At 39.8% G+C, this 23,978-nt stretch overlaps 1 protein-coding gene across 3 annotated transcripts in view; it reads right to left on the bottom strand.

Moving 5' to 3' along the window:
• Positions 1-23,457, bottom strand: part of ZBTB35 (zinc finger and BTB domain containing 35) — a 29,606-nt gene extending 6,149 nt beyond the window's left edge. Inside the window, exons 1-5 of one of the 3 annotated variants that reach the window (XM_026666460.2) lie at positions 15,167-15,356; positions 12,516-12,654; positions 11,494-11,595; positions 3,520-3,664; positions 457-1,145 (exon numbers count right to left, since the gene is read on the bottom strand). In XM_026666460.2, coding sequence (XP_026522245.1) covers positions 457-1,145; positions 3,520-3,664; positions 11,494-11,595; positions 12,516-12,639 — 1,060 coding nt within the window. In that variant the 5' untranslated portion in view covers positions 12,640-12,654; positions 15,167-15,356. Of the gene's footprint in view, positions 1-456; positions 1,146-3,519; positions 3,665-11,493; positions 11,596-12,515; positions 12,655-15,166; positions 15,357-22,909 lie in introns of those variants that run through there. The other 2 variants (XM_087958472.1, XM_087958473.1) reach the window with 2 other exon arrangements.
• Positions 23,458-23,978: the final 521 nt, after the last annotated feature.

Genomic DNA, 23,978 nt, shown 5'->3' on the forward strand with positions numbered 1-23,978 from the left:
CAGATCTAAGCACCCTGTGGCCCAGTTCTGCCCCCCAGGCCTTGAGTTTGACACGCCTGGATTATGCTTACCCAATTTGTTAATCACTCCAGGAGTAACAAATGTCCTGGTTTGTCTACATCAGTGAATATCACCACTCTGCCACTTCAAATAGGAAAATAAACTATACAAAAACAAATGTTTTCCTGTTTCTCTTGCAAACTTTGGACTTAAAACCTCACTGTTTGTGGCTTATTCTTGCCTTTTGCCTGAAACAAGTGGCTACAATGGGTGCACAATTGTGGGAAAAGATGTGCTTGGTTCAGAGTTATCTACATTCACATTGTCACACTTCTGAAGCACTTTTTTGCCTTTGAAACTAAAGCACTGCACAGCCTTAAGATACATCATATTGAATTAAGAGTTTAGCAACTCTGGGCAGAGTTACGGAAAGTATACAACTAAAATTGCAGATACCTGTGTGTTTCCGAAGATGTTCTTTAAAATGTCCAAAGTGATCAAATTGCTTATCACAGTATTGGCAAACATGTATTTTTTTGCCAGGTCTTTGTTTTTTGTTTGCTCCACCTTCATCAAGATGGTAACAAGTAAGGTGCTGCTTCAACGCACTCTCACGCAAGTATCTTTTGTTGCATAGGTCACACTTGTAGCTTTCAGTGGAATGTGTTTTCATATGCTCCTTAAAGTGATAAAGGAATTTAAATGTACGATTGCACTTTTCACAATGGAAAAGATTGTTGACATGCGACAGCTGAAGTTCCATGATCTCAATGCCTTCCACATGTTTGCCCATTGGATCAGATAAGTTGTCACATTCCTCCTGAATTTCATTTTTCCTTTCTCCATGGCGGAACTTGCTGGTGATGTCTGCCAGCAGAGCCAAAGCAGAGTCATCTGAAGTACCTGTAGTCTGTATGTACTTTATTGGCTGTTCAACAGAAGCCACTTCCTCAAGAGACTCAATGTTATTTTCCTCCACATCAAGAGCTCCTTCGGCAATCTCCACCTCAATTTCAACTGGTTCAGATTCTGCACAAGGCAGTGTTTCAGTAATAACATTAGAGGTCTCTGCTATCTTCCACTTTTTGGCTTTGCTTTTATCCTGAACTTGATTTGATTCAAGCAATGATGTATTTTCTTTGTTCCTAGAGAAGATCATGAAGGACACAGTAAGGCATGAAAAAAATGAAAAAGAATCAAAGTAAAGTTGGCTACTGATATTGGGCTGAACAAAAAAGCAGGATTAAAGTTAAGCACTGAAACACTGCTAAAGAAGCAATGGTTTGCTTTATCTAGACTTGTTGGCAGGAATGTATTCTCCTTAAAGGGAAGGACTGGGAAAATGAAAATTGCTCCTAAGCAATTCCTGACACTTAAACATGATTAAATCAGAAGGAAAAAGGATGTCCACAACATTGTCCATTACAATATGTGCAACTTCTACCGACATATCAAAGCTATGTAAGTTTATTCACGTTTTAGTGCTATGATGATTGATGATTTGTCAAATGTTAGTTTGTAAGGGAAAGAAATTTCAAAGCTTGTCTGAAAATTGGTACCGTGTTAGGAACAGACTCCCAGAATTTTGGGGTAAAACTTCTGATCAGACCATTCCTTCATTTGCACATTTGTGAAGAGTTAGCCAATCAGAATCACAAATACTCATACTGAATAGCACCTTAATACCTTTAGCAAGAAGACTGTGTAATAATATTGCTATATTCTGCATTTTATTAGTTAAGACGGGAGGATCTTTCTTCTATCGGCTGTTTTCTCCCATTCTCCACTTTTCTAAAATTCCAGCACTAATGGTTGAATATTCCATGTTTGTTTAAGCATAAGCTTTCTGTACTTATTTCTGAAACTCTGTGGTAATATTCCCCGATGTCCCATTATTATCTACCAGCCCTGAGTGGGCAGTTACAGAAACTTTATGGTTGTCTAGACCAGTGCTTCTTAACCTTGGCAACTTAAGTTGCATGGACCTCAACTCCCAGAATTCTTCAGCCAGCAAGGTGGCTGGGGGACTTTGTAAGTCTACACATGTTAAGTTCTCCAGGTTGACAGTTGATTAATACAAGTTATTCTTCTACTAGCCATGGTTTGGGATGGTCCAAGTATTTGGGAATTTCTCCACTCAGTCCTTGCTCAATTCTCCCCCACATTTCCCATGCTAGTAAGCTGATACTCCCTGTTCACTCTTCATAAATCAATCAAACTTTCTGTGGCTGTTTTCCCTGGTTGAGTCTTCTTAACAGGGAAGAGGATGATCTAGGGCAAGGTAGGAGTCCTCCCAGTAGTTGGTACTCACTTACAAGCCATTCCCTAAATGCCATGTAGCCTTAGGTGGCACTGGTAGAAATACTATATTTAACACTGGTGGTGTTCACACCAACATAATGGTTAACACAATCTCTATATTTCAATCTTTTATTTCTATCACTTTTACAACTATACTAGCCTTGCAAATTCTTTCAGAATCATCTAGTCTGTCTATCTGCTGACTAATCTCTCATTCTCAACTGTACCTAAATGCATCTGCCTTAGTCATGATTTTATGCTTATTTTCCATGGTGACTTCTCCATACAGAGAATGGTCTCCCTTTTTTCAATATTATCCACCGACTACACTTTTTTTCTGAAAGTTCCTTAAATCCCTAACCCTCTCTTCAATTTATTTAGTTCTGATTATGCTTTCCTCCCATCTCATCACTGGGTTGCCAGGGGTGCAAGTTCGAATTCAGATTCGATTCCCAGAATAACATACCCCAGCTATTTCTTTATAAGCCTGGTCCTCTATGATCAAATACGTTCTGCCCAGTTCACTTAGACTGCAAGCTCTTTGAAGGGAGACCATAACTCTTCTGCATTCTGCAAAACATTAAATCGTAGTGCTTGGCTTTCAACAAAATTTAATTCTACACACATTAAAACTGTACACAGAGGCTTATTCACTAACAGATGTGGCATCCTCTTGCCATCCAGATATTGTCAGGCTTCAGTTGTCCTTAGTCCCAGTCACCATGGCTAACTGTCAGAGACTATGGGAGATGAAGGCCAGCAATATCATGAGAACCCCTAGTTCCTCATCTCAGCTTATTGCATTAAAACACTAGATTCTAGAATCTATTGTTTGTTTCAACTTACATATGTTTCAGCCTCATCAAGTCTACTTTATTGTGCAGCCTAAATGCCTTCAAGAAAATCAAGAATCATGCTTGTCCCAACTATATGTTAATAGGTTTTTCAGGTTGCACTTATTTCAGATTGGGAACATGTGCTTAAAAAAGAATATGCAGAAAAATGAATAAACCTCACAGATTTTCCTGGGAGTAAGAATTGGGTGTGTTTCCCTGTCAAGTTTCATTTTCAGCTGCAAACACTGCAAGGTGTACATATAAAATCTCCCAGCACCACTGTCATATTTCAGAGACATGTCAAAAGTGAATGAAAAAGTCTTAATGTTCCTGAAAAGATAGCAAAAGGACAATGATCTTACTGTAATATGACCACAGTCACCTGATTTCAAGTGCTTTAATGGCTTCCAACATCTGAAGATACTCAGCTGCTTTCCAGACATCGTTTGCTTCCTCTTCTCCTTGGACCATCAGTTTTGCAGTATATGTAAACTCAATTAAATGACGAAATGCCATGTTACTTACACCTAATTGTGGGGAAAAGAAAAAATCTAGAACTCAATCATACATTTTTCAGATTTGTGGCTGTAAAATATCATTTGTTTTACAAGAGTGTTAACAGGGATGTCAAACTCACGTCATCACGGCAGCATCCCATGACATATTGGGATTTTCTCCCCCTTCACTAAACCGGGCGTGGCTAGTACGTGACGCATCCAGCACGCTGGCTGGAGTTTGACAGCCCTACCTTTCAGGAACGTAATATCTAGCACTTTGCTACAACTAACAGTCATTTCCTACATTTCAAAATTAAAAGCTATAACATCTCTAAATATGAAAAAAAAAATTATAGATGTGCAGTGTGAGAACAGGAGTAGAACAGTTATTTCCATACTTATATCTAAAGCAAAGATGAGCTGACTGTTCAGTATTTTGGGATCAGTATATTTAAATTCAGTATATAAATTGTCTGAGAGCCAGTGTCCTGTCATGGTTAAAGTGCTAGATCAGGGGTGTCCAACCTTGGTAACGTTAAGCTTGGAGGACTTCAACTCCCAGAATTCCCCAGCCAGCTTTGCTGGCTGGGGAATTCTGGGAGTTGAAGTCCTCCAGGCTTAACGTTACCAAGGTTGGACACCCCTGTGCTAGATGGTTAAAGAGCAGGAAGCAAAAGATCCTAGTTCCTCTAAGGCATGGAAGCCAACTGGGTGGCCTTGGGCCAGTTACTCTCTCTCAGCCTCAGAAGAATTCAAAGCAATCCATCAACTTGCACTGGATCTTTATAATTGATTATAATCCATAAACTTCATCCTTCAGTGCACTGTTTAGATTGATGATAATAAATAAAAGTTGGTTTAGTCTAATGGTTAAGGCCCTAGGAACTGGGAGTTCTAATCTTGACAGGCAAGGAAGCCGAAGATGAGTGACTTTGGACCAGCGACAGGAAACATATATATAGATATTTGTGAAAAGGCAAAATATATATGTAAGAATGTTACCATACGAATAGTATATAAAAGGAAAGAAAGAAAAATGTAAATATCAATATAAAATTACAAGATGCTGAAGCGCTGTAAAGATTGGAAATGTGGTGTAAATGTTGGAAAATGTATAATAAAAATTGATAATAAAAAAGATGACATCACCATGTAATTAATTTGTAGAATCAGTATTTTTAAATCTATTAAGAATTCTTAGGCAGGAACTAATAGTTGTATTAACATTAAATTTGATAAAATTGTGATTATATACTCTTGCTGAAGAATATGAAATATTTTTGCTGGATGAAATATTTACATTACATGGCATCTGCCAGAATTCCAATATTTAATTGATGTACTAAAAACTGGCTACTGTTTCAGCATTGGACCAGGCTTTCTGTCTCTTGAACTACAAATAGGATTTTTCAAAAAATATCTGGTGATCTAATAGTCCATAGTGAAATGAAAACAGAAATCTAAGCTTTGTAAGACTATAAATAAAGGTAACTTCACACATTTACAGATTAAAAAGGGCAATTTAGTCCCACTCCAGAATGCATGTCTAATGAAGAATATAACAATTTGAAGATTTAAAAAAAATCACAACAGTCAACTATCCAGCAGCTCCCTAAACACCTATTAGCTCTTTAATTGTGAAGTGCGCTGTTAAAAAAAATTTGCCCTAACAATCAATTGGAATCTGCCTCCTTGTAATATAAATACATTATTCCATATCCCAAATTTTGGAATTTAAAAAAATAAGCATTGGCTTTCTTCTGTGGGACATCCCTTCCAGCCTGGGAGGGGTGGGCTTGAAATATTCCTGCCAGGTGAAAATGATAATGGAGTAACCACGAAACAAAACATTTGGGATACAATGAAGGCAGTAATAAGAGGTATAAAAATCTCCTATAATGCCAAGAGGAATAAGGAAAAATATGCCCAGCAAAGTAAATTACAACAAAAAATTAAGGAACTAGAAACTCAATTACAGAGTACCCCAAAGGATTCAAAATTGCAAAACCAGATGATAGCTAAACATAAATTGAATTTAACTGAACAAGAGAAAATGATTATAAATTTGAATTTGACTAGACAAACTTATTTCAAGCATGCTAATAAGCAAGGAAGATGGCTATCTTATAAACTAAAAAAAAAGGAAAGAAAAGAGAATGATATATCAGCTAATAGATGGTAAGGGGGATATACAGCAGGAGATAGAACAGAAAAAAGAAATTGCTCATAAGTATTTTGAAGATTTATATAAAAAGGAAGATGTTAATGAGGATAGAATAAGAAACTATTTAGATGAAGTGAAGGATAAAGCAATTGGGGAAGAAATGGTAGAACTATTAAACAAAGACATTACTTGGTTGGAATTGAAATCAGCAATAGAGAACCAAAAAAACAACAAAACCCCGGGCCCAGATGGGATTCCAGGGGAGCTGTACAAGGCAATTGCAGAACAAATTGGACCTCTTATGGTAGAAGTCTTTAATGATGTTTTACCGGCAGCCAGGATGCAGGACTCATGGAGGGGGGCATTGATTTCGCTGATCCCAAAGGAGGATTCGGATCCCCGATATATAAACAATTATAGGCCGATTTCACGGTTAAACACCGACTACAAAATATTTACCTCTATTATAGCAAGCAGATTAAAAAGAATGCTAAACGCGCATATACATGAAGACTAAAATGGATTTCTCCCGACCAGACAAATCAGGAACAATTTAAGAACAGTATTAGATGTCTTAGAATTTTATGAAGCTCACCCCGAAAAACAAATTGCACTTATGTTTTTAGACGCAGAGAAGGCCTTCGACAATTTAAATTGGCAATTTTTAATCCAAAAAATTTATAATATGAATCTAGGCATTAAATTTGAAAATATTATAACAACTATTTATGATACACAACAAGCCAATATTTTAATAAACGGGGCATATACCCGCCCAATAAAAATAGAAAAAGGAGTCAGACAGGGCTGCCCACTCTCACCCCTGCTCTTCATATTATCATTAGAAACATTATTAATGCGAATTAGACAGAATCCAGATATAAAAGGATTAAAGGTTAAGAAAGAAGAATATAAGTTGCAAGCGTTTGCGGACGATATGAATTTTTTTATTGAGGAACCAATAGAAAGAGGACAAAAATTGATGAATGAATTAGAATAATATGGAGCAGTAGCAGGGCTCAAAATTAACAGGAAGAAAAATAAATTAATGACTAAAAATTTAACAGAAAAACAGAAAATAAAGTTAGAAGAAGTTATGGAAATACAAGTGACAAAGAAAGTTAAATACTTAGGAATATGGTTGACAGCACATTGTAAGACACTCAAGGAAAATAACTATGATAAATTAATGCAACAGGTAAAGAAGGATTTAGAATCATGGGGTAAGCTGCAACTTTCATTATTAGGCAGGATCGCTGCCATTAAAATGAATATTCTTCCAAAATTTCTATATCTATTTCAGACGATCCCAATTAAACTACACAATTTTTTTTTTTTTTGAAGAACTCAACAAAATAACTGTTAAATTTATTTGGCAAGGAAAAAAACCTAGAATAAATTTAAAGGCAATGCAGGATATGAAGAGCAGGGGAGGACCGGCACTACCAAATTGGGAGTTATATTATATTGCTGCCTCTTTAGTATGGTTGAAGGAATGGGTGAATTTAACTAACAAGAGAATATTATTTTTAGAAGGCCATGATTTACAGAGGGGGTGGCACGCTTTTTTATGGGATGTAGGGAAAACTAGTCAAAAATACTTCCACAGACATCTAATCAGAGACTCATTATTAACTAATTGGAAGAAAATATGGAAAAAACACTATATAAAAGTACCACTTTGAATTTCAACAATGGAGGCGATGATCTACCCAAATAATCTGGACATCACTAAAATGATTAAATATAAGGAGTTATTGGATACACAAGGGAATCTGAAATCGAGGCAAGAACTTCAAGAGCAAGGACAAAAAATTGATCAGTGGGCATACCTTAAAATTCAAAGTAATTTATCGGCGTATAACAAAGGCGTATAACACGCATCTTCATTTAGGGAATTTCAGGAAAATTTTTAAAAATTCTCCTGCCTGCCTTAGTTTCTGGTTGTTTGGGAGCAAGAGGATAACTATTCGCCTCTTTTACTCAGCGAAGCTGTTCGATTCAACCATTAACGAAGGCAGGCAGCAGGCAGCGAGCACTGCGGGCGGGCGGGCGGCGGACGGGGTGGGGGTGGGGGAGAGGCGACAGGAAAGCCCCCGCTTCTTTGAAGAAGCTTCTTAACATATATCGGATAACACATACATCATTTGCCCCCTATTTTCAGGGAAAAGTGCGTGTTATAGATATGTAGATACAAAGAGGACAAGAAAAATTTGGAATTAACAACAAACCCCAGCAATTAGACAAAATTTTATTAGGATCAGGCAAAAAAATATAACAAAATTTTACAATTATTTATTAGAAGTCGAACTAGAAAAAAAAAATTGTAAAAGGGAACATGGTTGCCTGGAGTAGGAATGTAGGACATAGCATCACCTTAAGAGAATGGGAAAAGGTCTGGGGTAGAAACAGTAAGATTACAAAATCGGTAGGATATAAAGAAAATGCCTATAAAATGTTTTATAGATGGCACCTTCCCCCTTCGAGGTTAGCGAAGATGCACCCCAATATGAGTCCGAATTGCTGGAAATGCAAAAAAAAAGAAGGAACTTTTTTCCATATGTGGTGGTCCTGTACAGAAGCTCAAAAATACTGGCAGAAAACTAAAATTTGGCTGGAAGAAATGACAAAAGAGCAGATCGAATACAAACCAGAGTCCTTTTTGTTAGGGATCTTTGACAAACAAATATCAAAAAAAGCGAAATATATAATAATACACATTCTGACAGTGGCCAGATTAGCCTTTGCCCAATGTTGGAAGCAGCCTCAGGTTCCATCAGAGGAAATGATCATTCAAAAAATCTCAAGTTGTGCAGAAATGGACAAACTAACTTTGGCACTAAAAAATAAAGACACCTCAATATACTATAATAGCTGGAACTGCTGGTACAAATGGATTGACCAAAGATAGATTTTACATTATAAGGCAAAAGAGGATAGGATAAACCCATAGCAGCGATATACAGAGATATGTAAAGATTAGGTGTGTGTAAATGGCATAAATTAAGGGTTATAAAAAAAAAGAGAGATCTTACAAACTGTTGAAGATGAGAATGTGTTTAATTGTTTTCTATTTTTTCTATTTTCTTCGCTTTCTTTCCTTTCCTTTTTTCTCATTTGTGTGTGTGTAGTTGGTTTGTTTTAATTGTATAATTAATAAAATGTATTTAAAAAAAAAAAAGAAATATTCCTGCCAGGTGAAGGGTAGCCAAGGATGCTCAACACGACCACATCATGGCTCAGGGAGAGTGTGAGGCTGTCCATTGACTTTGTTTGTATGAAGTCAACAAGTAAGATTGTAAATCACAGTCACACAATGGTATTGGAACAGCTGGGACTTAAGAGGACTGGTAAAACCACCACTCTTTCAGCACCATTGTGACTTCAAACAGTTGCTAAACAAATGTCGTTAACTGAGGATTACCTGATAATTTTTATTTTGCAGCCAAAAGAACGAAATAGTGTATACCGTGTTTCTCCAACAATATGGCCTCCACCAATAGGAAGACCCAGCATGTTTTCTAGGCATAAAATCAAATTAAGCCCCTCCCCCCAAATTTAGGCCTAGTTTAAAACATGCAAAATAGGGGGAAGGGTGGGGGGACTTGCCATTTGGAGTGCCGTTGGAGCTGCCACCGCCGTTTGGAGTGCTGTTGGAGCTGCTGTCGCCGTTTGGAGCTGCCTCTGCCGTTTGGAGCCGCCGCCGCCGTTTGGAGTGCCGTTGGAGCTGCTGCCACCGTTTGGAGCTGCCTCTGCCCTTTGGAGCTGCCTTTGCCGTTTGGAGCCACCGCCGCCGTTTGAAGCTGCCACTTCCGCGTTTGGAGCACTGCCGCTGTTTGGAGTACCACCGCCACTCCAACACGGAAGCAGCAGCACCAAACGTGACGGAGGCACTCCAACGGCGGCGGCGGCTCCAACGGCAGAGGCAGCTCCAAACACAGAAGCAGAGCCGCCGCTGCCGTTTGGAGTGCCGTTGGAGCTGCTGCCACCGTTTGGAGCTGCCTCTGCCCTTTGGAGCTGCCTTTGCCGTTTGGAGCCGCCGCCGCCGTTTGAAGCTGCCACTTCCGCGTTTGGAGCACTGCCGCTGTTTGGAGCACCACCGCCACTCCAAACACGGCGGCAGCTCCAAACACAGAAGCGGCAGCTCCAAACGTGACGGCGGCACCCAAACGGCGGCGGCGGCTCCAAACACGGAAGTGGAGCCGCCGCCGCCATTTGGAGCTGCCGCTGCCGTTTGGAGTGCCGCCGTCACATTTGGAGCTGCCGCTTCCGTGTTTGGAGCTGCCGCCATGTTTGGAGTGGCGGTGGTGCTCCAAACAGCGGCAGTGCTCCAAACGCGGAAGCGGCAGCTTCAAACGGCGGCGGCGGCTCCAAACGGCAGAGGCAGCTCCAAACGGCAGAGGTAGCTCCAAACGGCGGCAGCAGCTCCAACGGCACTCCAAACGGCGGCGGCGGCTCCAAACGGCAGAGGCAGCTCCAAACGGTGGCAGCAGCTCCAACGGCACTCCAAACGGTAGCGGAATGGGCAGAAGGGAAAGCAACAGCGGCAGGTGCCAAAGGTCTTGGGTCTGCAGCAAAGGTGTTTGGTGGGAGTAGGGAGCTCTCTGCGCTTCGCCATGATCGCCCGTTAGGAGCGGCTGGTGGCGAGGCTGCCCGTGGGGCGGTCTAGATGAGGATGAAAGGGGGGAAATTAAGTTACCCCCGAAAAGACGGCCTAGCCATTTTTTCAGGGCTCAAAAAAAAAATAAGGCCCGGCCTTATTATGTGAGAAACACGGTAGATATAAACTAAAACTTGGCATTAGTTAAAAAATCTTAACAAATAAACTGATAAATCTTACCCAAAACATTTAAAACTCAAAATATGAATGCGTTACTAAAGAATGGTCTCCTAGGATAATTACTACATTTGCAGAAAAGATAACTATCTTTTTTTCCAAATTAAAAACATTCTCCAAGCAGAAAGAATGTTTCACTTGACTGGGACAGAAGTATAACAGGGCAGATTCTAGTTCATGAGCCAGAATACTCCTTTGGATCACTCCTTTGATTTTATCTAGAAAACAGATTTGAATCACTGGGAATAGTTTATAGTAATTAATGGTGGTCTCACATAAAATATAAAGCAGCATCAGAATAGAAACAGCTTAATAAACAATGTTAGTGTCGACCAAGCAAGAGTTTTTTTTAAAAATGCAGCCAGTGAAGATACAAAAAAAGAATAAGGCATCAGAAAATGCAACACCATCAAAACTAGGGTGAATTACAAATCCTTCTATTCTTTTTCAGTTTACAGCTAGAAAAGGACCAGTATCTTCTGGTCTTTAGTGTTCTCTAAGTTTGTTGACAACCCAATGCAACAACTGAATTTATCACTATTCTCTCCCTTCTACTTCCAAAATGGAGAATATTGGGTTTGGAGCAGCAGGTAATGAGGGGTGGGGTGGGGGAGGCAAAAAGTCTTAACAGCCTTACATATTTGGTTGACTTCCAAGATTGATTAAAACTTACTACACAATTCAGGAGTAAGAACTAGTGTTGAAAGAAAAGTTGCCTACAGTTAAACCAGTCAGATTTTTTTTTCTTTTGTAATCCTGGTATGATGAGATGTCTACCAGAGTGGATGGCTTCCAAAGCAGCCATGAGCCCTTTTATATCCTCTAGTATTTCTGTACATGACTGAAACCGTAAATTACCTTCAATTTCTACTAGTGGCTCCTGAGTGAAGTCTTGGAAGAATTTGTAGAAAAACTGACTGCAAGCAGCAAGAACAGCTTTATGAGCTTTAAAATGATGACCTGGAAATGAAAAACAACATCACCATACTATATGAAACCCCATGTTGGATACTAATGGATGTAAGAAAAAATATGTAATATCAAATTTGTGTTAATTGATAATACAATGTCTATTGTTGACCAGTCATAATTGCCAAAAAAACTCTCCAACAACTCTCTTCCGTACACTTACAAGTACTTAACAAGTTTTGCTATTGTTTCAACTTTATAAAAGAAAGATAAAAATAAAAGCTTTCAAATGATCTGCTGAGGAATTTTAAATTTCAACTCTGAGTTTATATTTTGCTTCAGCCACTCCTACGGATATTTGAAATTTGTTTTAAGGAACTAATAGTCTGTAGGGTAGCACAATTTGTCTCTTACAAATTTGAGAACACTGATTCTACACAGTTATATATATATCTCCTAGATAAGTATATAATTAATTTTAAAACTTTAATCTTTAGGTTAAATGAGCCAGGCTCCACACACTTCATGTAACAGAGCAATCTTATAGCAATTTTGAGAGCAGTTTGATGGAAGATTTGGAACGGAACTACTGCCAATTTTTAAAGGCTTCATCTTAGCAGAGGAGATGAGAGAGCTCCCTGTTCTACTGCTTGCAGTATGAATAAGTACAAGTTTTAGCACAGTTAAGAGCAAGAAGAAAAACTAAGAAAACTGGCAAGGAAATCATGGTAAGAAAAAGGGTTCCTACCCTCCAAGGAGAACTTTAGAAGCCTCTCTCTCTCCCCCTCCCTCCCCACCCTCTCTCTTCCACCAAATCCAACAGCTCTTCAGCCAGCTTTACAGGTGATAGAGAATTGCTCCTTAAATAATTTCAATTTTAATTTATAACCAGTTACTTCAGATTAACTTTTCTGTGGAATAGACCTGGAATGAAGAGTGCCTAATTTTACTCTGTTTGCATCATTACATACCATCCACAATCAAAGTGATGTCTGTAAATTGATCCTGCTCCCGCTGTTCATTTAATCTGTCCAAAATTACTTTATAATGTTCTGGAAATTCCTGAATACAATCCATCGTCTCTTCTGCTTCCATGGTTAATAAATTTGTCTAGGAAAAAGATCAGGAAAAAGTAGACACGGATTTTTGCCAGAGATGAAAATTTCAAACAGGAAACACAACTTCTTAATAATAGTAAAAAATGGAAGGCATTATACCAAGATCTTGGTAAGTAAGTTTCCCTCTTCTGAAGCCATAGTCCAAACAAAAAAATGACCAGTTCAAAAATTCAACCCAGAAGCAGATGGAAACAACAGGAGTCTTATAACATGGATATATATATAAGGGGGAAGAGAAAGTCAGCTATTTTGAAATCAAGCTTAACATGTTTTTTGAATGTTGAACCTAGGGAAGACAGTCTTTCACATATAATGACTAAATGTAAGCTATTCTGAAATTTTGGACTTACAAAACAAAAATCTATGAAAATGCTTTAATGAAATAAAATCATTGGAAATATTTTAGGGTGGAGATAGCTTAGGCATTTGAAACACACCTCTCTCAGCCTCTCCATTTCAGCTATTCTGACATGTTGCAGAATGGGCTAGGTTGATGTCTCCTATCTTTAACTACCACTACTTAGATAAAATTAAAGCAAATCCATCTATTAAATGCATGAACTCTATTTAATATATTCTTGCTTTCAACAGGAACAACAAAACAAAGGAAAAGAAAGAAGGGCCAAATTGGCCATTTATGAGTAATGTCCCCAACATGGCTCAGAAAAAAAACTCAATAAATATTGGATTGCAAATTGTATAGATCAGGAGTGTCAAACTCACATCATCACGGTGTCATCATGTGTCATATCGTGACTTTCCCCTTCGTTAAACTGGGCATGGGCAAGTTTGACAGCCCTGGTATAGATGAACACTAATAAAAAATAAAGTTAGCCCCATTGCTAACACTCTCCTGAAGTGATGGTGCAAAAATTGTTGCTCAGTGATTATGCATGCAACTGCATGTCTTTATTTACTACATTTATATCATTATCTTTCTTTAAAAAGTGCTCAGGTAATTTCCCATCCAAACATTGATCAGACAGAGGTTGTTAACAATTCCTTTATGTGAAGAGTGAGTAACTGATAGCTCTGAAACTACAGGTAATATTCAAGACCCTTTTTTGCAGCTCTCAGAGCTTTCCTGGATTTGGTTGAATATATCATTGGCACATTTTCTGCACAGATGAAAATGACAGTAGGGACTGCAAAAAAAAATGCATGATGGCATAAATAAACCACTTCAAACTCTTCACCCAATAATGTGTTTGTGGTCCGCCACCTCAAATACCAAAATATTTTTATTTATGTCTGTATTTCAATTTCAATTTCAAAATTTAGAAGTGACTTGACCTTCTGACAACTCTGTGTGGCTTACAAGGCAAAAACAGCAGAAATATAAAAAGCCTAACCAACTGGAAAACAAAGCCATTCAGCACACACAACCCCCCCACCAAGGGAGAGGATTTTTCCAAAAGCCAGGAGAATCAAATCTTCAGGGTCTTATAGACCATCAAGAGGATGAAAGCCACATGGATTTCAGGGGCAAATCTCCTTCCAGAGGTGAAACACTGTGCTAGAAAATGCACACTTTCTGAGTCCCACAAGATGACTTTGTGTGGTTGATGGGACCTGGAGCACATCCACTCTGCTGCATCGCACTGGATGGGCAAAAACTGGCAGGCAGTTCCTCAAGCCCCATGTCAAAAGTATGGTCCAACTTTGCTTTACACTTCACAGCACCTAAATATTGCAATTAAAGGGAAGGGGCATACAATATTTTTCTTTTATTTTTTTCCATGTATGGTCCTAAAGCTGTCAGTTGCAACCATCTGGACAGTGCCAGAAGAGAGCCATGAGCAAGCCCTTCCTGCTTTCTCTCTTTCCCGTATTTTAGGGGTCTTGCATCTTTTCGTCTTCGTGTGGCAACTCTAACGGGCGTGAAGCTTTGCTCTGACACTGGTCGTTCAGGGATACCAGAGGAAGAGGACTTGGCTTCTGTCCTCCCCTCGTACGGATCACACAGAGACCCCAATGGCTGGCTGACCCCAGACACACACCTGGCCGTAACTACAGCACTGCACGTACGTTAACCGGCAGTTGCCGGCACCAGCCATCCTGCCTACGCCAGCTGGGGATGGCGCAAGCCTCGGCTCGGCGGGGAAGACTACCTTTGGGGACCCAAACTGGGGATGACCCTATTGGGGCTGCCTGTCAATCATCTCCACAACTACCAATCGGACCCCGGAACGGAAGAGAACGGAGCCAATGAGCGCTCAGAGCGGGCTAAACGGAAGGCCTAACCGCTGGGGGGCGCCGAGGAGTGAAAGGGTCTCTGAAAGAGAATAAAGGGCAGCGCGGGAGAGGCTAGAGCGGGCCGGGGCGAAGGGAAAGAGTCCACAGGAGCCGGCGCATGGACCAGCGCAACTCCAGCGGTGGCTCCGTCTCCAGAGCCGTTATTACGTCATCAAACCGCGCATTAAATCGATCCCTTTTCGACGCCCGCCTCGTCCGGGAGAGAGCGCCGACCCCGACAAAGTCGGACCGTTCCGTATAACACTCACCGGGAAAAATCTTTTGCCCCACCAAGCCGCCTCGGCCGCCGCTTTTCCTTCCTGCCCGCCTATCTCGGCGAAAAGCGGAGAAAGCACCGGCCAATAGCGCTACTCGCATTCCCGTCCTGCATTGCGCACCGGAAATGGCGAATCCAGTGACCTCCTTTACCTGTCAGGGCGCTCTCGGGAAACTGGTGGAGCCAAGTGCATGCTGGGAGAGACTGATTTGCCCCCCCCTCATCTGTGCAATGCATTCTGGGAGGAGTTGTGTTTTGCTGAGGTTCGGGTTATAGGCAGACATCGGTTTTTGTTTAGTAAAGAAAGCCGCTATATCGTATTTATCAGCCTACATAGTCATTCATGAAGTTAATATTAATGCACACACAACGTTCTTCAATCTTGGTTTACACAAACATGCAGTGAAATTAGTTTGGGTGGATGCCATTAAACATCAGGAAAGAAATCTGAAAATGAGTTTACATTCTGTATGTAAAATAGATCTCTCAATAGCAGCACTGTCTTGGTAGACCTCAACATTTTAAATTCTACACATCCTAATAACGACTAGGATTGCATATGCACAAGGTTGAAAAATCCCAGAAACCCCCACAGATGATATAATAAAAAAAATTCAGAGATGGATAGGTTAACCCGAAATATTAAAGGAAAAGAAGATTCAGACTATTTTATAACATGGGAACTATTCTATAAATGGTTAAATGACAGATATTGAGGTTAGAGAAGTGGAGTTAGGTGAAATATGGTTTATAGGAGAAAGAAAAACATTTCTGACGGTTATATAATCGATACTATAATGGAAGATAATATATGTTATGATTGATGTTATCATTTGTATGTTAACCCCTTGGACACCTAGAGACCACACTGCTCAACATAGAAAAGAAATGTATAAATGTATAAAATGTATAAAATAATAAAAAATTATAATAAAAATGTTTTTAATGATATCAGCCCGTGGAAAGGAGACCACTAGGAAATCTGGATTATAGGTTAAACTGGGAAATTAAAAAAAAATCTGTCAGAAAGTGACAAATTGTCCCCCCCCCCCTAAAAAATAGTGCACTCTTCTGAATCATCAGAGTCAATATCCTTTGGCTTGTATGAAATTATGTTAAACTGTTGTCTAATTTACTATGAAAATGTTTTGTTTCTGTACCAAAAAACAAATGTTCTGCTTTATGAATATAGTCAACACCTGTTTTAAAATTAAATTGTGATAATTGTTGCTACTTTTTTTAAAAAAAGAAAAGATTTCTTCTGAAGATAAACATCCTTAATCTAGCCTGAGATACTCGATCTAGTGACAAATATCTGAGACAGTTTTTATTAATTGTTATTAGCTAGAAAACATCCCCCAAAGAATGGCTAGTTAAGAACAAGCACTAGCAAATGAATTAGACTCTTTTTCTTCTTGCATAGTTTGAGGAGGGAAGCAGGTTGTAGGAGAGAGAGAAGAAAAATTTGGGATGACTGAAGGCAGAAGTGTCCAAATCCTCCATAAAACGCCACCAATGAAGCAGGCAAAGATTCAAGCATTATTTGAAAACACCAGGAGTCAATATACTTTTGATAGCACCAGGGGTAGGATTCAAATTTTTAACAACCGGTTCTGTGGGCGTGGCTTAGGTGGTGGGCATGGCTTGGTGGTCATGTGACTGGGTAGACATGGCTTGGTGGTCATGTTATTGAATGGGCGTGGCCAACTCAACATCACTCACATCGAGGCATGCATCTCGCCTGGCCTCTCATGACTGTGGGGATGCTGCAACAGTCGTAAGTGTGAAAAACAGTCATAAGTCACTTTTTTCAGTGCCATTGTAACTTTGAATGGTCACTCCACACAAGCAAAGTGCCAGCAAAGGAGGGGAAAAAACTCCAGAGAAGTTCCAGAGACAGGAAGTCTAGTCCTGCTAAGAATGTAATAAGGGTTAACGGAGAGGCAGTTTCTGTAAGCAACACCAGAATGTTTCCTTCCTGCCTTCCTTACAGGGTTAGACCAGTAATTTCTTCTAACAACCGGTTCTCTGAACTGCTTAGAATGTTAACAACCGGTTCTAGTGAATAGGTGAGAACTGGTAGAATCCCACCCTTGGATAGCACCACCAAGACCTAAAATGGTATTAATCATAGTTAATCCTGGATTAGAAGAGCAAAGATTGTATGAAGATTAAATTATCATACAGAAAAGAAAATAGAAACCAAACCAGTTGTTACATAATTACAAAGAAAAAATCCTCATTCTCACAAAATAACACAGCATATTTAACTAATTAATTTTCTCTCCACAAAGTGGGGTATAGGACTTCTTGAGCAACCAATTATTCCTTGGGAGAAAAAACAGTCATAGAGAGAAAGAACATCAGCATCCTTGAGTTCTAGTCAGTCATTCTGATGGCTCAGCCATACAGCTACTCAAGAAATTGATGGCACAAACCACATTGCTTCCTTAGCATGCTCTTAAACCACATCTAGAATAAACTATAGTGGGCTGTTCTCCATAGAGCTCCTCCACATGACACTGCAATGATGGTCACTGGCAGTTTCCCTTGGCTGAAATTCAAATGTCACAACTGTAGGAACAGCTGTCTCCCATGCCCCACTCCACCCCACTATAAAAATATGTGATGGGTTTGTCAACCATCCCGCCCAAAAAAGGACTATCCATTTATTGACCTTATAACCACTAGATGGCAGGAAAGTATTCATCACTGCAGTGCAGTTGACTGGATTTGGATAGTGTTGAAGAACCAACATTTGAGAAATGTTATTGTGTAAAATCTCAGGATACACAAAAAAAAAATGGTAGAAAAGGGAAGGAAAATGGCTATATATTGAGGCAATGGCAAACTACAGAACTTCCAGAGCAGAGACTTTTCAATCACACTTCCAATGACATGGGTTGAATGAAAATGCAAGAGAAGAGCAACTAAAAAGGCCTGGAGTTTAAAATATATGAAGAATGGTTGCAGGAACTAGGTATGACTAATCTAGAGAAAAGAAGGACTAGGGGGTGACATGATAGCAGTATTCCAGTATTTGAGGGGCTGCTACAAAGAGGCGGGGTCAACTTATTTTCCAAAGCACCAGGCAGGACAAGAAACAATGGATGGAAACTAATCAAAGAGAGAACCAACCTGGAATTAAGGAGAAACTTAATTCCAGTGAGAACCATTAATCAATGGAATAGCTTGCAGAAGTTGTGGGAGGTTTTTAAGGAGAGATTGGACAGCCATTTGTCTGAAATGGTACAGAATCTTCTGGTTGAACATGAGGTTGGACTTGAAGACTTTCAAGGTTCCTTCCAGCTCTATTCTGATTAAAGAATTAAAGAATTAAGCCTGAGTCAGGTTTTCAACTTCAGGGCCTGACATGTGAAAAAATGTAAGTGGTTCCAGTCTCTTTCACAGCCAAAATGCTACTGTAGAACAAGCTCCAGGCCCAGGAGCTGGACTGAATAGGAAAGTTTCCTGCCAGGCCAATGGTAGCTAATTCTTAAGCCTCCTCTTTTGTGCACTGTGGACTGGCTGGCTGGGATGTCTTCTGCTTTCCCAGGCAAAACATTATTTTCATCTGGAACATCTCAAACTGGTTTCAGCTTATCTCAGTAATGTCTGCCTACAAGATGCAGGTGCCCTTATGAAGATATTTTCTCAACAAATACTAAATGAGGGATCTTCATATCACAATAAGCATGTTGTATGGATGACCTTTAAGTATAAGAGGTCAGTGAAACTTGTTTCTTTCTTAATGTGTACCTTTTTGTGTGTTCAATTTTCCAGGAAATATGATGCACTGAAACAGGGAGTTCCAAACTATTATGCCAGTTCTCATAATGATTCTTTAGATATATGGCAGAGCAAGGTTAACATAAGGCCTACTAAACCCTATACTTATTATGTTTAATTGCAAGTTATCACACATTAGTAATTAAATATCCTGCAAATGTAATTAAAAGATACTCCAAAGTTTCCATTACAGATAATTCCTGATGCCCAGAATGTAGAATAGATAATTTATACAACAAATACTGTTGTTATAATACAGACTGTCCCAAGGACATGAAGTTTTCCCTCCACGTTGTAAATATAACTCTGACAGAACTCCAACCTGCTTTATCCAACCCAATTAACATTTCATTTTCTGAGAACTTGTATAGGAACTTGAAACTCCACCCTTTCCTGGCTCATGAGCTGGTCTACTCCAGGTAAATGTTTATATGAATGTTTTTCCTCCTCTAACTAGATTTTCACACACATCGGTTCCAGCCTGGTGGAATTGCTATCATATTTTGGGAGTAATAAGATAGGGTGATTTAAGAAGTAATTACAGCTCCTGCAATGGCTGCAAACCACTTGAATGAATGAATTCAGAGTTCATCAGTGTCCCTCGTCTTTCCTTTGGAAAGTTGCTAAGTCTGACCTCAGTTTTGCCAACGTGACATTTACAATAGCAAAGTCCATATAAATAGGAAACATTTCAGGTACCAACCACCAAAAACAGTGCTACTCATAGGATTTCTCTATAGAATAGACAGATGGGAAATAGTCTCTGAGAACAGCTTTTATACCAGAGTTCTTCATAGTTTGAAGCCAACTTCCAAAATGCCCAGTCCATGCATCTCAACCAGTGGTGGGGTTCAAATTTTTTTTACTACTGGTTCTGTGGGCACGGCAGGGGAAGGATACTGTAAAATCTCCAGAGGTGGTATTTGCTGGTTCTCCAAACTACTCAAAATTTCCGCTACCAGCTTTCCAGAACTGATCAGAACCTGCTGAATACCACCTCTGATCTCAACTATGACAACTGAAATCAACACACTGGAGCAGAGGTCCCCAAACTTGGCAACTTTAAGACTTGTGGACTTCAACTCCCAGAATTCTGGGAGTTGAAGTCCACAAGTCTTACAGTTGCCAAGTTTAGGACCCCTGAAGTATTATATTCCTAATACAGTGTTTTTCAACCTTGGCAACTTTAAAGTATGTGAATTTCAATTCCCAGAATCCCCCAGCCTGGGTATTGAAATCTTCACACTTTAAACTTGTCAAGATTGAGAAATACTGGCCTAAAATATGTAATCATGTGCTCAAAATGAAAAGGAAGCATTTTGCTTTCTGCTTGTGAATTCAGGAAAGAGGCCAAATGGTTATAAAAATGCTTACTACAGCAAGTCCCCCGCCCCAACTCCCAAGCAGGAAAATATTTTCTATCTCCCTCCTTGAAACATTTGCTGATAATTCACATATTTGTCATGTCCATTCATTTTAATCTTTTCCCAATCCTGGATGAGCTTCCTCTTTCTAAGTCAAAGTCCTTTAGTGCTTAGCAACATTCAGAGATAAAGTGTTTCTTAGCTTGTTTTTTGGTTTAAATTAAATTCCAAATTCAGCAAATTGAATGCCTGAAATATCCGCTTGACTTCCTTTTTTTGAAGAAAGTTGTTATTTATCAAAAAGCTTACTGGGGCAGAGGCAAGAAACTAAGGAAAAACAAAGTTGCAAATACCTTTAAAAAAAAGAAAAATAGTTGCAAATACTCAGAGAAACCCTATCCTTGACTTTTCTTTTCTTTTTTTGCTCCAACACTGGAGGTTTTTAAAAAGAGATTGGACACCATTTGTCTAAAATGGTATAGGACAGGGGTGTCAAACTTGCGGCCCATGGGCCGGATGCATCATGTGCTTGCCACGCCCACTCCATATTTTAGTGAAGGAGGAAAGTTGCGATATGTCATATGACGTGTCGTTGCGAGTTTGACACTCCTGATATAGGGTTTCCTGCTTGAGCAGGAAGTTGGACTAGAAAACCTCCAAGATCCCTTCCAATTCTGTTATTCTGTTTTATGTTAGGGTTTATTCCTCCTTAACTCTGGAGCCCAGGAAGGAATTGCTGACTTAATTTTTTCTAAGTGTGTTTCAGAAATACATAAATGTTTTTTTCTGGAATTTTCCTGGGTAACAGTAGATCCAAAAGTAAACAAATACTTGGTCTTGCCTTCTTGAGAAAAGTCAAAATTCCAGTCGACCTCCATTTCCTCTTGTGTGCTATTTTTCTTTCAGTAACATTAGGGGGCAGTATTGGTGATCCTTCTCTGGGCTTCAAAACTAAGCAGGCGCAGGCTGATTAGCATTTGGCTAAGAAGCTTTCAGGGAATAGGAAGCTGCAGACTGCAGCGGGAGTTGAAAAAAAAAACATCCTGGAAGAGGGTAGCAGCAAAACTCGTTATTGCAAAGCAGAAGGAGAAAAGAGAAAAGGGTTCTCTGCTCTTTCCCCCCCTCTTATCTGCAAATAATTATCTATAGGAGGAAAAGATATACCTAATGCAAAGAATATGAAAAAAAACAACCCATAATTATAATGTACAAAAAATACATTTAGGATTCTATCCTGAATGTTATGATTCCCAAAATGAATCTAGTTAGTCCTCAACTTACAACTACAATTGGGACCAGAATTTGCAAGGCAGTTGTTAAATGCCTGACCTTGCAACCTTTTTTATGCTGCCTCACTGCAGTTGTTAAATGAATCATGCATTTGTTAAGCAAATCCAGCCTCCCACATCAATTTGCTTGTTGGATGTCAGTTGGGAAGGTCAGAATGCTGCAACCGTTGTAAATATACGCCCATTGCCAAGCACCCAAATTTTGATCACGTGACTGTAAGTGTGCCGTGACAGTCATAAGTGTGAGGACTGGTTGTAAGTTGTTTTTTTCAGTGTTGTAACTTTGAACATTCAGTAAACTAATGGCTGTAAGTTGAGGGCTACCTAGTAAACATTTGGAGAATGGATCGAGCAAAAGTTATTCATTGGAAGCTCTGGACTTTTCAACCGAAAAGAATGAACTTCTGAAAGCTAGGTACTTCAAAAGGAATTCTTTATTGAAAGGAAGTGGTCCCGGTACTAGTCAAAGCAGAATCTAAGATGCTTCCAGGCATACAGTAATAGATAAAGGGAGTGAGAACCCCTCCCCTTATTCTGATGTGGATTTAGTCAAACAAAGAACCAACATGTTAATTTTCCCCCTCCCTTTTCTGGGAACGTATCTTAGGAAAGTTTCCCAGGGAGTATCTTTCAGAGCTGGAATTTTTATGGTCCCTTCTCCTCTTGCCATCTCTCCAAGAGGTGACAAGTTTCTAGACATCTGGCTCCAGTCCTCCAGTTGTAATCTGTGCAAGTTATACAGATTCAACATAAGATTTAAGATATTCAAGTTACATCAAAAAGGATTACTTGTACCAACTCCCCCCCTTCTTCTTCCATCGAAGACTGGCAGATACACGGATCTGACATTCATTTAAAACTCATGTCTCCAAACACCAGTTCTGGGAACCACAACAAGTGAGGGAATGTCTCTGAATTTTGTTTCTGGGCATCTTGTAAGTATCGTACTGGTCACTGTAAGAGAGTTCCACCCAGCTGTTCTTCTGTTTTAATTCTATACTGATAGTATGCAGCTGACCGCTGCAGTTTTTACTCTCTAGTGTAAGGGTCTTTGAACTTGGCAAGTTTAAGACTTGTGGACTTCAACTCCCAGAATTCCTGAGCTAACATGACTGGTGGAGGAATTCTAGAAATTGAAGTACACAAGTCTTAAAGCTGTCAAGTTTGAAGACCCCTGCTCTAGGGCCTGGAACCCCAATGCAAATTAGGATCACTAACAAAACTCTCCCCCACCCCCACTGCTGTATTTCTGAAACTTCACCCAATGTGTCAAGTTAGGAAAAGAAGACTGACCTCCTTTATTCATTTTTATCCACTTGTAGATAATGCCCTTTCTCTGTAAGGTTTAAATGTAGCTGTTTGACTGCTTTTGGAAGTACATCCTGCCAAGACTTCTGGCTCCAGCTGTTCCCTGTTTTTCCAAGAGTCAGATTTAACAGATACATTTTATTTCCTTCTGACATGTACTCATCTCAAGCTTGGCAAAAGTTCCAAGTTGCAGAGTCAGCAGAAACCACCTCCTGTTTTTCCCCTGTGTTTCTCTCATAAACCTTCAGTAAATTATAGCTGTCAGCAAAAATTCAAAAGCTTATGGGCTTGGGATGCCCCCGTTTTGAAAGCCAGAATCATTGTGCAACAAGACAACCACAACTATTGATTTCTCCTTTTCTGAAGAAGTGCAATTGGATTAATCTACGGAGTTTCATTCTGTTGATCCAGCAAGATCGCAAAGAAACGATGAAAAGCAATGGACTTAATCCCAGGGATCATTTTCTGTAGAGGCCCAAGACTGTTGCCCAGCAAAGATAGAAAGTGGTAATTCTGTTTTCTTCCCCACTCCTCCAAAAACTACCTGGGATGTCTGTTGAATCGGATATCAATATGGGTTACACATTAGCTTCTTCCAATAAGAGGAGAAGATCTTTTCAGGAGGGGGAAGACAGGAGACTTACACAGCTTAGCCTTCTCCTGTTGTTCTGGCAGTTCTGGGAGGGCCATTTTTTGCCTTCCCAAGGGTCCAGAGACTTCCCTCAGCCCTCTGGGAGGGCAAAAACGGCCTCCCCCAAGCTCTGGAGGTCCTCTGGAAGCCAGAACAGGCCTATTTCCGGACTTCCAGTAGTTAGTTCCAGAAGGCCCGTTTTCCCCCTCCCAAAACCTCTGTGCAGACCCTGCACTTACCTGCATCAAAAATGGACCGGGGGTGGAGACTCCTGGGAGGGGCCAGCCGGTTGGTTCAAATACCAGTTTGGTATTTGCAAATTTAACATCCGGTTCACCAGAACTGGTCTGAACCGGCAGAATCCCACCCATGGATCTTCCCATTGTTTCAGCCCGTTTTGTGAATTGGATTATCATATAAAAG

Source organism: Notechis scutatus, chromosome 2 (genome assembly GCF_049901735.1).
Source record: "Notechis scutatus isolate UNSWTSFEM ecotype Mainland chromosome 2, rNotScu1.2, whole genome shotgun sequence".
NCBI lineage: Eukaryota > Metazoa > Chordata > Lepidosauria > Squamata > Elapidae > Notechis > Notechis scutatus.